The 18,255-nt window shown below is 37.1% G+C and overlaps 1 protein-coding gene across 1 annotated transcript in view; it reads left to right on the forward strand.

Moving 5' to 3' along the window:
* The first annotated feature begins 261 nt into the window (after nucleotides 1-261).
* Nucleotides 262-18,255, forward strand: part of LOC135205698 (uncharacterized) — a 177,765-nt gene continuing 159,771 nt past the window's right edge. Inside the window, exons 1-2 of the mRNA XM_064236636.1 lie at nucleotides 262-382; nucleotides 5,839-6,217. Of these exons, the coding sequence (XP_064092706.1) occupies nucleotides 6,132-6,217 (86 nt within the window). The 5' untranslated portion in view covers nucleotides 262-382; nucleotides 5,839-6,131. The remainder of the gene's footprint in view (nucleotides 383-5,838; nucleotides 6,218-18,255) is intronic.

Consider the following 18,255-nt stretch of genomic DNA (forward strand, 5'->3'; position numbering starts at 1 on the left):
TCCAGAGCTTTGGGGAGAGTGTTGGTGTTTGTTCGCGTGTGTGTGGGTGGAGGGGATGGGATTCCGAGGGCAACATGCAAACGCAGCTCTACGAGTTCTGGGGTCAGCGCTTCTGAATTCCTCCCCACCCCCCACACCTTCCTATACCGATCCCCTCACCTTTTTCTCCTCCTCCCTTCCTCCATACTCGTTGGCACTGCGAGATTAGCAAGCTGCCTGACTCCTGAGAGCTGAGACTGCCTCTCAGTAACCCTGTGACCAGTGCGGTGGATGGTGTGGACGCATCCGGCCTTGCGATTTTGTGTTTCGCGGTCACCAAAGAACTTCTTTATTTAGGAACATTGTCACATGGCAGAATAGCTTTGAATTTGTCATTTAAAAGGTTATGGTCTGAAATACAAGCTTTCATGTTCTTTGCGTTCCTTAGAAATAGTTATGGATCTGCTGACATGCGATGGGTGCCACGTGGGGGAGGAGTGCCGATCTCTGAACATTCCTCGCCATTCAATAGTCCTGGATTCCAGCTGCCAAATCCCGGCCATTTAAATCAAACACTCGGCTCATAAACAATTGTGCTTTGGAGGGTGATGTGCAACACGACTTCTTGTATGACAATGTTTATAGGAGGAAAATTTCAGTTCATATATGCAACCTGAAGATTTAGCCGCTTTCTTTGCTTGATTAGCGTAACAAGTACTTGATCAAACAAACTCGTTTTATTTCAAGGTAAGCTGATAAATGAAAATATATGCACTTGGACGCGCGCACGTGCATACATGTACAATATATATATATATATATATATATATATATATATAATATATATATATATATATATATATATATATATATATATATATCTATACACATATATATGTATATATATCTATACATATATATATATATATATATATATATATATATATATATATATATATATATATATATAAATGTGTGTGTGAGCGTGTGTAAATAACCTCACGCCGTACAATAAAGAAAAAAAATCAGGGCTCACAAAAGAATTAACAAAGAGGAAAAAGAACGACTGGAATAACTTTTGGACATTAGAATTAGAATGCAATAAAACATAATGGAGTGTTATCGGTAAACGAAAAACTATTGCAGAGACTGAGCCGTACTTTCATATTGTAAATGGTTTCTACCATGGCTAGTTGTGGCCTTTCTCTGTTATCCAGTCGCCCTTACCCCTGCATGCCGTAGCCGAAGAAAAGAGAAAGCGTTTACAAGTATAACGATCGTCGCTGGCTCCAGTTTATCCAAGATTGATACTGTATGTTGGATTTTGCTAATGATTTATTCGTTCTCAATGAAATTCTGAGGTGCGCAAACCATCCTACATGCGTTTGGCCCTCCACTACAGCAATACAGCATTACATTTACACTTAAAAATGACAGAGGTTTATTGAACAGGGGTGTGATGTCTTTGTGCTTAACCAAGTAACAACTCGGGTTTTTAATTCAAATGCATGATAGCTAATTTGTTAAAAAAAAAAAAAAAAAAAAAACCCTCGTTACAAAAGAAAAGTATGTGAAAGTACGTTGTTGTTTTGCTGTCTTTAGGGGTAACAGTCGTGAGAAAATTATTTTCTCTGAATAAAGAAATATTACTGAGACAAGATTTGTGATTCAGTTTTGGGATAAAGATAGTCGGTACAAACTTTAAAACCACAGGTGGCAAGCATAGATATAAGCTCAACAAGATGACCGAATTGTAAGACCTTAATTAAATCGCAGTTTTTCTAGCAAATGTGGCGCTGTTGTCTTGTTTTAATTAATGATTCCTACATTAAAGAACGCCCATTTTCCCTGCGAGAAAGAATGTGTTGTCTGTAAGAAATGATACTCTTTTGATAAAGCAAGTAACATAAAAAGTTGCTCAATGCAAAAGGGAGGAGGCTGGTAGACAGGAATGATGCAAGAGTGAATGTAGTTCAGTTTGATTATGTTTAAAAACCATCTGTTGAGGATTTAAGCCAGGTAATTAAAACGTCCAAAGATGGAAATGGTGGCGAAAGGAACTAGAGGAATGGATGACAGCAATAAATATTGTGTAAGGAGATTAGGACATATAAGCGAGGAAGTACTGTATGACAATAACATTACAAAATGTTATCTGCGAATTAGATAGCATGAAATTCGCCAGAAAATAGTATTATATATGCCAGGGGTGGCCAAACTTGCTTAATGTTGGGTTGGTAAAATTCTTCCAATTTTACCAACCCAACACGACAACGAAAAACGAGAACTTGATTATTTACCATCGTGTACATTATGGGTCTGCATACAAGGAGGATTGCTGCACACTATGCGGGATAATAAACAGAGGCGTAACCCCAAAAGCCCCTTACCACAAAATAAGCCTCAGGATATATAGTAAGCCCAACCTTGTAGCAGCCCTAATAATGAAGAACAGCACCGCTCCGGGGGGACCGAAGGAGATGTGCAGGAATGTAGTTTACAAATTTACTTGTCCAGAGATGTGTCAATCTCACAGCCAAAACTACATCGGGCACACTACAACGACCCTTCGGAGACGTCTGCTGGCTCACAGAAATCAAGGGGCCATCCATCAACATTACATAGATGTTCACGACAGGAAGCCATCTCTACAAGAGCTCATAGAAGGCACCCAGGTCGTGCACAGAGAAGACAACTATGGTCGTCTCTTAATAACCGAAGCGGTGAGCATCGTTATTCAGAAGCCGACCTTGAACGTCCAACAAGAGTCGGACCATATACTCCCCTCCAGCAGGAGAAGGAATACGCAAGTCAACAGGGACCAGACAACACGCCCCAACCCACCGAGAATATCGCGCCCCTTAGAAGACACGAGAGGGCCCAGCGAGAGCCAAGTAACATCCTTGCTCAGGTCGTTGAGACCCCGCCCAACACGAATCTGCAGCCGTTAACCAACGTAGACCATTTAGACACACACATACACACACACACACACACACGCTCACTCACTCAAATTTAAGTTATACACATTTATGTATAAACAGAAATTATCTGACTTGTACCTTTATGCATACTATAAAAAAAAAAAATTTTCCCTGTATTTAGATTTCTATATTCATTTTTATTCCTGTATGCAATTTTGTAATTTATCTAAAACCAACATGTAACATTAAATCTTAAACATACATTTAAGGAAACACTAGCACATGGCATTGTATTTTGAATATTTATTTAACCACTGTTTATACTTTCACTGTTATTGTCACAGTACATATGTCCTTATGTTCTTTGTATCCAAAACAACGCCCTTAAGCTGTTAATCCCTAGACTAACCAGTACCCATACCTCAAGGTCATACTTCCCACACGATGAAATAAATAGGCCGAAAGGCCAAATTGTAAGTCGGTAGTCGCTTGATAATGCCATAAGGCGAAACAGCTGTCGCGACAAAATTCAATAAATGGAAGAAGGAAGTCTGCGTATTTTTCACCAGAAATTGACGAACGAGAATCGGAAAAAACTTTGTCGGTATGAAGATACCTGCAAGAAACTTATTTATCACATCACCGTGATTCATATAAATCATTCGAGCTACAAATGTCCTTTAATATCTAATTCGCTCTACCTCGGAATTGATATATTTTCATATATGTACCGAGGGGGAATTTTTTAGTTGATAATAATTTCGTACCCCCATGGGATCGATCCACCGTCCAGTTGGACGGGGAACGAAATCAGGATCAGACAGTGACGCTACCGAAACGGCTATCAGAGAGGCTAAAGGTTTATATCGATTCTGACCATTACAAATCAACGCCGATCTCGTATTTGTAATTAGAATCAATATGAGACCCCCTCCACCATGCTAGCCGATTCGAGCGTTTGACCCACGCAGCCTTGTTATGAATATTTATCACATCACAGTGATTCATATAAATCATTCGAGCTACAAATGTCCTTTAATATCTAATTCGCTCTACCTCGGAATTGATATATTTTCATATATGTACCGAGGGGGAATTTTTTAGTTGATAATAATTTCGTACCCCCATTGGATCGAACCACCGTCCAGTTGGACGGGGAACGAAATCAGGATCGGACAGTGACGCTACCGAAACGGCTATCAGAGAGGCTAAAGGTTTATATCGATTCAAATTACAAATACAACGAGATCGGCGTTGATTTGTAATGGTCAGAATCGATATAAACCTTTAGCCTCTCTGATAGCCGTTTCGGTAGCGTCACTGTTCGATCCTGATTTCATTCTCCGTCCAACTGGACGGTGGTTCGATCCCATGGGGGTACGAAATTATTATCAACTAAAAAATTCCCCCTCGGTACATATATGAAAATATATCAATTCCGAGGTAGAGCGAATTAGATATTAAAGGACATTTGTAGCTCGAATGATTTATATGAATCACGGTGATGTGATAAATATTCATAACAAGGCTGTGTGGGTCAAACGCTCGAATCGGCTAGCATGGTGGAGGGGGTCTCATATCGATTCTAATTACAAATACAACGAGATCGGCGTTGATTTGTAATGGTCAGAATCGATATAAACCTTTAGCCGACATAATTTGGTAACAATTGTAATCAAACTAAACAGGATTATCTTTTCAAACTAAGGAAATACAACCCTCTGCAATACATGGTCTCTCAGCGTTATAAGATAACAAGTTGCTGTGCTTTCTCCTTATGAAGTCAGTTTTCAGCGTCATACTCTTCTGATAATAAGGTTTAATTCCTTTAGCCTAGTGTGCTACGTGAAACAAACAGTCATCTTTTTGATTTGGTGCTTAGAATCCTCTACGATTAGCGAATCCCTTCGTTCAGGGATTAAGGCGCTCTAATTTTCAGTATCAACTCAACTGCTATGTATTCTTCATTTTCTCTCACATTATAAGTCCTTAAATAGGTGACTTTTACCCCTCTCTAACTGGGAGTATGTACAAGCACACACACACACACGCGATACATATATATATATATATATACATTTGTACATACTCCCAGTAAGAGAGAGGTAAAAGTCACCTATTTAAGGACTAGAAACATGAAGACATAGCAGTTGAGTTGATGCTGAAAATAGAGCACCTTAAATCCTAATAGAAGGGATTCGCTAATCGTAGAGGATTCTAAGCACCAAATCAGAAAGATGACTGTTTGTTTCACGTAGCACACTAGGCTAAAGGAATTAAACCTTATTATCAGAAGAGTATGACGCTGAAAACTTACTTCATAAGGAGAAAGCACAGTAACTTGTAATCTCATAACGCTGAGAGACCATGTATTGCAGAGGGTTGTATTTCCTTAGTTTGAAAAGATAATCCTGTTTTGTTTGATTACAATTGTTACCAAATTATGTCGGATTTAGACGAATAGCCACAAAGTTATATTAAACAAATAGTGAATAACAGACAAGAGTATCCTTTTATGACGACTTTGGTGTGAGATAATCTTATCAGCTCAATATAAAGCTGAGAGAAGCTGGAGTGAAATAGACTGGCATTTGAAATCTTATGACTTAAATCGCATGCCACAAAGTATCGTTCAAGAAAGGATCAGAAACGTCATGAATTTCATCTGCCAATGACGTCACATTAGGGTGTTCCCCGGTGAGCACTATCTAGAAAATTAATGCACACAGCTCTGTTTTTCTACAGTTAGAGTTAATATTGAATATAGTTTTAATTACTGGTTGGGAAAAACCTACTCTTTACACAAGAAAACTGTTCATGCTGATAGAAATATTAGAGCGTCATTTTTGTCTAGTACTTGAAGAAAAAGTATACATTTATAGAAAAGAACAATATGGTTTAGTGATGAGAATTTCTTTTCGTTTCTCGCCATTAGGAATTTGAACTAGCAAAGACAAGCTACAATTTATGATGTTATGAATTAATGTTCATCGTAAAATAAGTACAAAAAATGATATTTGAGTTCAAGAACCCCACTGCAGATCTCTTAGAAAGGACATTAAGTCTCGTAGCCCCGTATGCATAGAGAAGCGCGAAAATTCCACGAGTGATGTGTCCCCTCGAGAAGGAAAAGATGCCTCACAGGTAACCGTCGATATCAGACACAGACATCGCTGCCACCTGGTGGTGCTTCCTCTGCAGAGGCTTCCAGACTCCATTACCGGCGCCATGACTACTTCCTCCTTCACCATTAGGATGTCCAAGTCAAATCAGAATGGCTCCATTGAAGAAGACAACCAGGAGGACCAAAGACTGTATCCTTTTCATAAACGCAGCCGGTAAGAGCATCCGATTGTTGCCCACTTATACATAAGATTAATAATTATAAGTGGTGGTTAATAATAAAAATAGGTTATTTTGTCCATAAGGAGGTTTTCGAATTCTCAAGCATGTGCTGCATAAGATTAAGATGATTGAATATAATCGCTTAATAACTTTGAATTTCTCTTTGCACGATATTACTTTTTGCACCGCATTTTATAAGCTTAAGTTATGATGTAGAAACAATTCTTAAGTGAAGGACTATGGTTATCTTGTCGATGAACTCCCCTTTCAAGGAAATCAAATGCTTCACAAGCTATTCACTTTGGACTTCTACAACGAAAGGTGGAGAAATGGTTTGTTACTGTCTTCATGGGTCACAAGGAAAGTTACATTTTAGAGATTGTGGAATTGAAGATTAAATTAGTCGCTACTTATAACCGAGTAGTGCCGTCAGTATACCTCACGTGGTGCACTGTAGGCATTGCCAAGGGGTGTTTGCAGAGTCCTTTCAGTCCCTAGCTGCACCCACCCACTTTTTATCGTTTTATTTCCCATTCTCCATTCTCATTTACTTGTCAGTGGAAATGTGAGATTTTCTCCCAGTTCCTCCTTTAGATCCTGGCCTTCAATTTCCTTCATTTTCTGGGTCTATTTTCATTTTGCTGTCCAGCCACTCCAACTCCCTCTCTTCACTGCCTTCAGTGCTGAACGGCCGAAAGTGCCCACCCAGTGCTTGGCTTAACAGATAATGTAAAGCAAAAATCCCAGCAGATGAGTTAGAAACTCCTCACCCATTCCCTTGTTTCGATTTGTTTTCCTTCCACCTTTAACTGTTCTTCCACCCCATAATGTAAAAGTCAGCCACAAATGATTTTAACTACCCTCTTGACACTTTCATACAAAATGAAACTTTCCGATGATGCCTTTTCATTTGAGTGGACGTCCTAAAAATGCATAAAAACTTATAAAATAGGTCAGGTAAATATGATCATCTAATTTTCTTACTAGTAATTATAGATGGAAAGTTGGCTTACAGGATACCAATCAATAAAGGAAAATCAGAGAGAAATGATCAGCTACCTGTATTGCCTGTTGTTAAGCTATGATCTGTTTAGCATTACATGAACTTTTACGCTGAAAAGAAACCAGCTAATATCTGTTCGGTACAACTGAAAGGCTATAAAGAGTAAATAACAAATTAGTACAGCTTTTCATGTACTGAACTGAAATGTTCTACTCCATTTCAGAACTTTATGGCCATTGACCAGTTTCATTAGTCTTGCGAAGTATAAAATAATTCTTGATATTTATAAAAAATCGAGGAGGAATGATTTTAAATCAATAGAGATTGTCTCGCAAAATAAGTCACATAGTACAATACGTGCATGACGCAAATAATTCCACCTCTTAGAGCTTCCGCTTTTGTATAAGCATATTCGTTAATCCATATGAGGTCAATCAGTCATCAGTGTCTGTCTTTTCTAAGAGAAAATCAAAAACCTACGAAGTGTAACACGATTCTTCACTTTTCAGGAACATGGAGCTCATGTTTATGAGCACGTAATGTGACAGCGAGATTAGAGCGCTCTCTCTCTCTCTCTCTCTCTCTCTCTCTCTCTCTCTCTCTCTCTCTCTCTCTCTCTCTCTCTCTCTCTCTCTCTCTTTGTCATAATTTGATAATGTGAAGAAATGAGGAAAAGTGTTCCTTTAAGTGCCCCTCAAGTCATCATAAATTTCTAAAAACAAAAAGATTATTTTCTGTGCAAGTAAGGATCTAGGTAGCAGCAAAGACCATAAACATGTGCTATTGGAGTTTTTGATGAATGATCCTGTATTCAAAGAGGACCAAGATCGACTGAATGTTGGGAAACAGGTCGTCTCCGTGGAGATGACCCTCCTCCTCCTCCTTCCCCGTCTATCTTCTATTTATACTTTGCGGAGGCATTGCAAAATCAGCGTTGCTCTAACCATCCTTTAGTCACCAGAACCAGCCATCTGCCAGCTCCCTTACATCCATTACTTTTGTATCCTCAAGTGCAACCTAACTATGTTCTATTTTATCCAACTGTGAGTAAAAGGTGCAATGATTTTTAAAGTCACGTAGTTAAATCGTTGAAATTACAGAAGTTATTTTATGAGATTTTTGAGCAGGCTCACATGAGTCTTCTTTCATACTTTACTTTATTGTTTTGGCTCAAATCACCATCCTGCAAAACTGCATTCTCATTTAATCCCCAGGTTTCCAGAGGCAGGTGACTTCCATTTAACTACGGCAATACAGAGGGATTGACAGATACTAAATCCTCTTAGTAGGAGATATGCTTGATGCCAGACCATAAACAATTCAATCAATGTATGTGGCACAGACTCAATTGCAAGCCATCTAATGAACCCAGTTTTCATCATAATCTCCCGTCAGTACAAATTTTCATTGCACTCTTTGCTATCCAGCCGTAAGACAAAGTCCAACAATTCCTATGATAAATGAACTTTGGCAATCACTCAAAAGACAAATAAAAACAAAAGTGTCTTAATCAATAACACTGTAAATGAATGAAGCATGAGACAAAGTCTGTTAAAAAATGATCTCCTCATGCCCAGAGGCATTCTTTAATCCATGGAATAACAAAATCCTAACTTCATAGAAGAAATGGTTGGGAAGGAAATCAATTTACTGCAATTAACTCAACAGTTGGACCTGACCCCTTCCTCGCAGCCTATGTATGTATGTACTAGGTATGTGCCAGCATAACTATGAAATGTATTGAGCAATTTCAAGTAAGCTGGGTATACATATGACTTACTAACTAGAAATCAGCACTGTGGAGGTAAGACATCACTAGCACCAAAGAGCACCATAAGTGTGGGTGGGAAGGGCTTCCCTGAAACGGGGCTGGTTCTTCCTGTATACTTAGCGTAACTAAATAAACTTTACGAATTTATCATACCTAATTTCGGTATGCAATGACTTACTATATGGAAAAGAATACTGTGACAGCAAGACATCAATGGCACCAAAGGGGGTGGGGTTTAGGGAGCGGGTAACAGAGAGAGAGAGAGTAGAAGGGGTGTTAGGGAGAAGAAAGAGGGAAAAAGTCACAAGGGGGTTGTTGAGAGAAAAAGAGAGAGGGGTGGGCACCTGGGGGAGGGAGGGAGAGAGTGAGAGAAAGAAAGAATGAGAGGGAGAGGAAATGAGAGAGTGTGAGAGAGAGGAAGTGAGAGAGAGAATAGAAGGGGTGTTAGGGAGGAGAAAGAGGGAAAAGTGAGAAAGAAAGAGAATGAAAGTGTTTATCTGTTGTCATTCAGTATTATCCTGGGCGTTGCCGGGTTGGTAAGCTAGTATTATCAGGATTAAGAAAACCAATGTAACTCCTGAGATGAAAATTCTCAACAAATAGCCACATTGCATCAGATTTGGGTAGCAAAAGCTATCTCCAGAATCATACTGACCTCATTGCTAACATCCCATCTTATCAAGATTTTCAAAAAATCATTGGGAAACCAATGGTAAGCCTGCTAACATATAACAGCCTTTTTCAAATAACAAACATAGTGTTACCCATGGAAAATCTCCAATACCTCAGCTAGTCAGGTGGAATCAATCACAAGATTACTAGAATCTAAGAATGCAAATTTGTCACTATATTTTAATTTTGTTAAGTGTTTTGTAAAGTTAATTACTTCATATGCATTAATCAAAATGCAAGAGAACAGGTGGACCTATAGAGCCTGGCTAAATCATTGCTTAACAGATCGAATATTCCAGATAATAGCGAACAGCGAATTAGGTATTCACAGTCCAAACCATCCTCAGTCGTAATATTCCCTAAATGGACAGTCCTCAGTATTATGATGGTTATCTAGTCTCAACTATATCAGGCTTCCAACAAGGTTGTAAAACACTTTGTTACAAATCACAAAATTCTACTAGCAATCTTGTTGTGATCCTTATCATAACAACTTCCCATGGCAAAGAACCTTGGGGTAAATATTTTTGACAATCTAACATAATCAGCTCATGTTGACAGAATCATAGCAACTTCGACATTGATGCCTGGATCATTTACTAGATGAGATATGAGATCAAACAAAGATTATTGGTCGTCAATACAGTTTTGTCATCTTTCTAGTTAAACCGAATTAAAATGATTTTAGAGAGTACTAAGTGACTTTCCATAAAAATATATTATCTTTTATAATATGCCAGGTTCAGTGCTATGTCTGTGAGTAGTATCCAACCTGGGAACACATTAAAAAATGATCTGGAATTACAAATTTCAAAGAAAAAGGTTTGCCCTTCAATTCCATTACATTTCTAGACCTGCTTTTTAATGTTCTTTTTCCAAATATACGCAGTAACTTATCCAGCCAAGGTTGCTTGTGCCTCTTCATCTGTTCCTCTTCATTTATGAAGGGGTGCACAAAAAATTCATTCTCCTAAAAATGCATTAGATATCAACCTCCCTCTTGACTTTTGTCTCATTTTATTTCTCTCTTTACGGGGATGTTTGATAACTTGGATATTGAATACATCTGATGTTAATGTTTTTTGGCAAAGGATTCAGATAATAAGCATTTCTTGATAGGAACAAAACGAGATCGTCTTTTTGGGTTGCATACACTAATCATTGGAGCAGTTCCATATCTAAGGAGGGAATTTTACAAACCCTTATTACTGAAAGAGGCACACCGTCTAATAGATAGCTATTAGTGTCCTTCTTGGTCTATTTCGCCGTACGATTTTAGCTGTCTATTCATTTTCAAAACTGAACTTTTGGCAGTGCTTTCAAGATAGATCTGATAGCTGGTTTCCATCAGTCTCTAATCTTCATTGAACATGCTAGACTTGGTAATTCTACAAACAAAGTCGCTGTCAGCCAGTTGGTTCTATCCTTCAATCTATTGACTTCAATGGAGCCATTTGTAGCTTCTTAAAACATTTATCATTTGTAGCCATTTGTAGCTTCTTAAAACATTTATCATTTCCATGGGAAGAAATTATTTTCATGTTTCCTAAAACTAGAAACACATTTTGACGAACCTACATCAGTATGCGTATAATTAAGATAACGTAAACATCTGGTAGCCATTTGTAGCTTCTTAAAACATTTACAGCATCCGCATTTTTAATGCTTTAGTTTTCTAAGGTTTGGTATTTTTTCAAGCAACTAAAAACTCTTGTTCTGAGAGTTGATCATACAATGTTCACTATTCAGCGTGACTAAGATAGGTAATTAATAACAGCATACGGTAAATTAAACACAAAGTTCTTCAGCATAGTTCTTATAACTTATGATAGAAAATGACTAGGGTAGCACTTGAGGTCGAAGATGTTTTGCAACTTTTTTTTTCTTTTTTTTTAATATTGGAAAGAGAGGTGAAGGTGAGCGCTTGTGCGTGTTGACGGCAATCAATATCGGAAGTGCAGACGAAGTGATCTCAGAAAGTTTGCGATTATTCTTATAGCATCAAATACTTGCTCTTGGGGGCACGAGGGGCGAAGCGTGGCGGGGGTGGGGGATGGTGACTGGATGATGCTATGGAGCCGTAAAAAAATTTACAGGTAGCTTTGACTTAAACTTTTTATAGTTTTTTAGAGCTGATAATATTAAATCAGGATACTATTATGCTTTTCTACAATTATGCGTATGCAATTAATGAAGATTAAACTAATCATTTTTAATCTGATCATAAACTTGAACACAAATTGTTGGTAGTTGACTTCTGATTCTTATTGTCGATTGAAAATTATGGTAAAAGAAAACGTCTAGTTAAATATTTTTCATAAAGTTATATATTTCTCTAAAATATTAGTACCTAAATGAGAATATATAAATGAGAGACATTCTTGAATAATGTTCCATAACCTCATAATGGGAAGGAAATAATGGAGTAGTCCGCAGGGGAATTCGCGTGCTTCTGGTGCATCGTTTCTTTTGTTTTTCATGCACTTGAATATTCAACGATCTTGGCTTGCAGTTAGATACTGTAGTTCTGACATTCGACCAACACAGGAGCTGCAGTCAAATAAAAGCTCAAGGTCTCAGAGGAATTGCCTCTGCCTTTATTTAATATCCTTGAACAGCAGAATGGGGTTAGGAGAAAACAAGTTCATAACGTAGGTATTTCTTGCATCCACAAAAGCATTCCTATGGGATTTAAAGCTGCGGCTTGTGCATTTATATAATTTCTCCAAATCCGTTACTGTTAGGTCAATATACCAACCCTTTATTGCTCGGCAGTTCAGCCCAGCAAAACCGTCACTGTTGTTTTGCTATTATTTTACTTCATCCTTTTTTCACTGGAATGGGATTCACTATTTTTTTTTTTTTGGGGGGGGGGTGGCTGTGGTTTGGGGGGTTGGGTTATACCTCATACAGAAATAGAGAAGATCATTACTTAACGGATCCTTTGATACAGAATTTTCAGGACACGGTCTTATTTACCAGAAGTCAGCCAGAGCTGTTCAATAAAATACCTGGAGCACGTTAAGGCTTTCTGTGCCACTCAATATTCGACTAGTGACAGTTTCTCTCTCTCTCTCTCTCTCTCTCTCTCTCTCTCTCTCTCTCTCTCTCTCTCTCTCTCTCATACATTTTTACTGATATGACCACTTAAATGGGAAATTTTCGAAATGAGAGCATTAAAAAATTTCCCATTGGTAAACTGTAACAAGAAGGACTATGGAGTTGTTGCATAACAAAAACTATAACTGCAGTCAGAGTTTTAGTTTGAATATAAAACCATGTGGGTTTTCAAATGCACTTCCTATGTGGTCAGTTGCCGCTTTCTTGCGCTTTTATTTTAGCTGTCATTTTTATTTATTTTTTTTTTTTCTTTTATGTCTGTTAGGGTCATATCTTGAAATTCAATATTCGACTTGTTCCCTTCGTCCGATAGACTTGAAATTTTGCATAGTTACTCAATCTTGGTGAAAATACAACCTTACATGTCCAATAGGTCAGCAGTGACCTCTAGTGACCCTAAAATGACCTCTCCCATGTATGAAGTGAATAACTCTCCGGATTTTTTTATATCTTCTTTAGCTCGGTAGATTACGTTGGTAACTCTACGGATTTTGCAAACCTTCTTCGGCTCGACAGGATATCACGTTCAATTTCTTGAACCACAATCATAAATCGATCACAATTTCTGTCAAAGCTTGAAAGGATAGAATATAAAAAGTATAAGAAAAAAATTAGACACGCTTTTATTATAAGGCATTTAAAAGTAAAAAATTATTTTATGATCCACACCTGGATTTTTTGCAAATAGTCATGTCTACAAAAATAAAATCGTGGTTGTCAAACATGGATGGAAATGTTACACGACATAAAATTTATTGTTTTTTTGTGGTATTTCCTATCATATTTGGTGCTCAGGCTTTTATTTTTTCAAACACGGTTAATTGTAAAAAACATCCTGGTGTACCTCAAAAAAATATTTTTTACTTTTTAGTGCATTTCAATAAAAGCATGTTTAAACATTATTTTGCATTCCCTTCCGTTACTTTTCTACTTTTTGTGTTTATTCTCTTCAATCACCTTTCCACTATACTGTTTATTCTTTTCGATCGTTTATCTGTTTATTTGCATCCATTGCCTTCCGTTCTTTTATTTATTCCCTTCCGTCACCTTTCAACTTTTCTGCTTATTTTCTTCCATCGCCTTTACTCTTTTCTGTTTATTCTCTCTCATCACCTTTCCACTTATATGTTTATTCTCTTCCATTGCCTTTCCTCTTTTCTGTTTATTCTCTCTCATCACCTTTCCACTTATATGTTTATTCTCTTCCATTGCCTTTCCTCTTTTCTGTTTATTCTCTTCCATCGCTTTTCCTCTTTTCTGTTTATTCTCTTCCATCGCCTTTCCTCTTTTCTGTTTATTCTCTTCCATCCCCTTTCCTCTTTTCTGTTTATTCTCTTCCATCGCCTTTCTCTTTTCTGTTTTATTCTATTCCCCCCCATAGCCTTTTCCTTTTTTGTTTATTCTCTTCCAATCACCTTTCCTCTTTTCTATTTAATTCTTCTTCCATCGCCCTTTCCTCCTTTATGTGGATTCTATTCATCACCTTTCCTCTTTTCTGTTTATTTCTATTTCATCGCAATTTCCTCTTTTCTGTTTATTATCTTCCATACCACCTTTCACCTCTTTTATGTTTATCTCTTCCATACCACCTTTCTCTTTCCTGTTTATTCTCTTTCATCGCTTTTCGTCTTTTCTGTTTATTCTCTTCCATCACCTTTCCACTTTTCTGTTTATTCTCTTCCATCACCTTTCCTCTTTTCTGTTTATTCTCTTTCATCGCTTTTCGTCTTTTCTGTTTATTTTCTTCCATTGCCTTTCCTTCTTTTCTATTTATTCTCTCCATCACCTTTCCTCTTTTCTCTGTTTATTCTATTCCATCGCCTTTATCTTTTCTTTGTTTTACTCTCTTCCATCGCCTTTCCTCTTTTCGTTTATTTTTCTCTTTCATCGCTTTTTCGTCTTTTCTGTTTATTTTCTTCAATTGACCTTTCTCTTTTTCTGTTTATTTCCTTTTTTCTTTCCATGCCTTTCCTCTTTTCTGTTTATTTTCTTCCATTGCCTTCCTTTTTCTGTTTATTTGCCTTTTTCAATTTGGCTTTTCCTTTATTTTCTCTTTAATCGCTTACATCACCTTTCCTCTTTTCTGTTTATTCTCTTCCATCGCCTTTCCTCTTTTCTGTTTATTTTCTTCCATTCTTTCCTCTTTTCTGTTTATTCTCTTCCATCACCTTTCCTCTTTTCTGTTTATTCTCTTCCATCACCTTTCCTCTTTTCTGTTTATTCTCTTCCATCCCCTTTCCTCTTTTCTGTTTATTCTCTTCCATTGCCTTTCCTCTTTTCAGTTTATTTTCTTCCATCACTTTTCCTCTTTTCTGTTTATTTTCTTCCATCGCCTTTCTTCTTTTCTGTTTATTCCCTTCTGTCGCCTTTCCTACTTTCTGTTTATTCTCTTCCATCGCCTTTAATCTTTTCAGCTTATTCTCTTCCATAGCCTTTCCTCTTTTCTGTTTATTCTCTTCCATCGCCTTTCCTCTTTTCTTTGTACTCTCTTCATTGTCTTCTCATTTTCTGTTTATTTTTTTTCTTTTCTCATTGCCTTTCCTCTTTTCAGTTTATTTTCTTCCATTGCCTTTCCTCTTTTCAGTTTATTTTCTTCCATTGCCTTTCCTCTTTTCTGTTTATTTTCTTCCATCGCCTTTCTTCTTTTCTGTTTTATCCCTTCTGTCGCCTTTCCTACTTTCTGTTTATTCTCTTCCATCGCCTTTAATCTTTTCAGCTTATTCTCTTCCATAGCCTTTCCTCTTTTCTGTTTATTCTCTTCCATCGCTTTCCTCTTTTCTTTGTACTCTCTTCCATTGTCTTTCCTCTTTTCTGTTTATTTTCTTCCATTGCCTTTCCTCTTTTCTGTTTATTTTCTTCCATCGCCTTTCTTCTTTTCTGTTTATTCCCTTCTGTCGCCTTTCCTACTTTCTGTTTATTCTCTTCCATCGCCTTTAATCTTTTCAGCTTATTCTCTTCCATATCCTTTCCTCTTTTCTGTTTATTCTCTTCCATCGCCTTTCCTCTTTTCTTTGTACTCTCTTCCATTGTCTTTCCTCTTTTCTGTTTATTTTCTTCCATTGCCTTTCCTCCTTTTCAGTTTTATTTTCTTCCATTGCCTTTCCTCTTTTCAGTTATTTTCTTTTCCATTGCCTTTCCTCTTTTCTGTTTATTTCTTCCATCGCCTTTCTTCTTTTCCTGTTTATTCCCTTCTGTCGCCTTTCCTACTTTTCTGTTTATTCTCTTCCATCGCCTTTAATGTTTTCAGCTTATTCTCTTCCATAGCCTTTCCTATTTTCTGTTTATTCTCTTCCATCGCCTTTCCTCTTTTCTTTGTACTCTCTTCCATTGTCTTTCCTCTTTTCTGTTTATTTTCTTCCATCGCCTTTCTTCTTTTCTGTTTATTCCCTTCTGTCGCCTTTCCTACTTTCTGTTTATTCTCTTCCATCGCCTTTAATCTTTTCAGCCTTATTTCTTCATAGCCTTTCCTCTTTTCTGTTTATTCTCTTTCCATCGCCTGCCTCTTTTCTGTTTATTCTTCCTCCATCCTCTTTTTCCATCACCTCTTTTTCTGTTTATTCTCTTCCATCGCCTTTCCACTTTGCTGTTTGTTCTCTTCCATCGCATTTCCACTTTTCTGTTTATTCTCTTCCATAGCTTTTCTAATTTTCTGATTATTCTCTTCCATCGCCTTTCTAATTCTTTGTTTATTCTCTTCCATTTGTCTTTTCCTCCTTTTCGAGTTTATTCTCGTTACCATTCGCCTTTCCTCTTTTCTATTTATTCTCTTCCTTAGGCCTTTCCTGCTTTTCTGTTTTAATTGCTACTTACCAAATCGCCTTTCCTCTTTTCCTGTCATTCCTCTTTTCCATCACCTTTCCTCTTTTCTGTTTATTCTCTTCCATCACCTTTCATCTTTTCTATTTATTCTCTTCCATTTTCTTTCCACTTTTCTGTTTATTCTTTTCGATAATTTTTCTGTTTTTTCTCGTCCATTGTCTTTCCACTTTTCTAAATATTTTCTTCCATTGCCTTTCCACTTTTCTGTTTATTCTCTTACATTGTCTCTCCACTTTTCTGTTTATTCTCTTCTATTACCTTTCAACTTTTCTGTTTATTTTCTTCAATCGCCTTTCCACTTTACAGTTTATTCTCTTCCATCGCCTTTGCTCTTTTCTGTTTATTCTCTTCCATCGCCTTTCAACTTTTCTGTTTATTCTCTTCCATCTCCTTTCCACTTTTATATTTATTTTCTTCCATCGTCTTTCCATTTTGCTATTTATTCTTTTCCATTGCCTTTCATCTTTTCTGTTTATTTTCTTCCATCGCCATTCCACTTTGCTGTTTATTCTCTTCCATTGCCTTTCAACTTTTCTGGTTATTCTCCTACATCGCCTTTAATCTTTTCAGCTTATTCTCTTCCATCGCCTTTCCACTTTTCTGTTTATTCTCTTCCATCGCCTTTCATCTTTTCTGTTTATTCTCTTCCATCGCCTTTCATCTTTTCTGTTTATTCTCTTCCAATGCCTTTCCTCTTTTCTGTTTTTTCTTCCATCGCCTTTCAACTTTTCTGTTTATTCTCTTCCATCGCCTTTCAACTTTTCTGTTTATTCTCTTCCATTGCCTTATCTCTTTTCTGTTTATTCTCTTCTATCGATTTTCGTCTTTTCTGTTTATTCTCTTCCATCGCCTTTCAACTTTTCTGTTTATTCTCTTCCATCACCTTTCCACTTTTCTGCTTATTCTCTTCCATCACTTTTCACTTTGCTATTTATTCCCTTCCATCGCCTTATATCTTTTCTGTTTATTCTCTTCAATTGCTTTTCGTCTTTTCTCGTTATTTTCTCTTCATCCACCCTTATTTCAAACTTTTTCTGTTTATTCTCTTCCATCGCCTTTCCTCTTTTCTGTTTATTCTCTTCCATCGCCTTTCCTCTTTTCTGGTTATTCACTTCCATCGCCTTTCAACTTTTCTGGTTATTCTCTTCCATCGCCTTTCCATTTTGCTGTTTATTCTCTTCCATCGCCTTTCCACTGTGCTGTATATTCTCTTCCATCGCCTTCCAACTTTTCTGTTCATTCTCTTCCATCGCCATTCCTCTTTTTTGTTTATTCTCTTCCATCTCCTTTAAACTTTTCTCTTTATTCTTTTGAATCGCCTTTCTACTTTTCTGTTTATTCTCTTCCATCGCCTTTCTGATTTTCTGTATATTCCATTCCATCACCTTTCCTCTTTTCTGTTTATTCTCTTCCATCGCCTTTCATCTTATCTTTTTATTCTCTTCAATCGCCTTTCCTCTTTTCTGTTTATTCTCTTCCATCGCCTTTCAACTTTGCTGTTTATTCTCTTTCATCGCTTTTCGTCTTTTCTGTATATTCTCTTCCATCACCTATCAACTTTTCTTTTAATTCTCTTCCATCGCCTTTATAATTTTCTGTTTATTCTCTTCCATCGCCTTTTT

The sequence above is a fragment of the Macrobrachium nipponense genome, chromosome 11, assembly GCF_015104395.2.
Source record: "Macrobrachium nipponense isolate FS-2020 chromosome 11, ASM1510439v2, whole genome shotgun sequence".
NCBI classification, from domain to species: Eukaryota; Metazoa; Arthropoda; class Malacostraca; order Decapoda; family Palaemonidae; genus Macrobrachium; species Macrobrachium nipponense.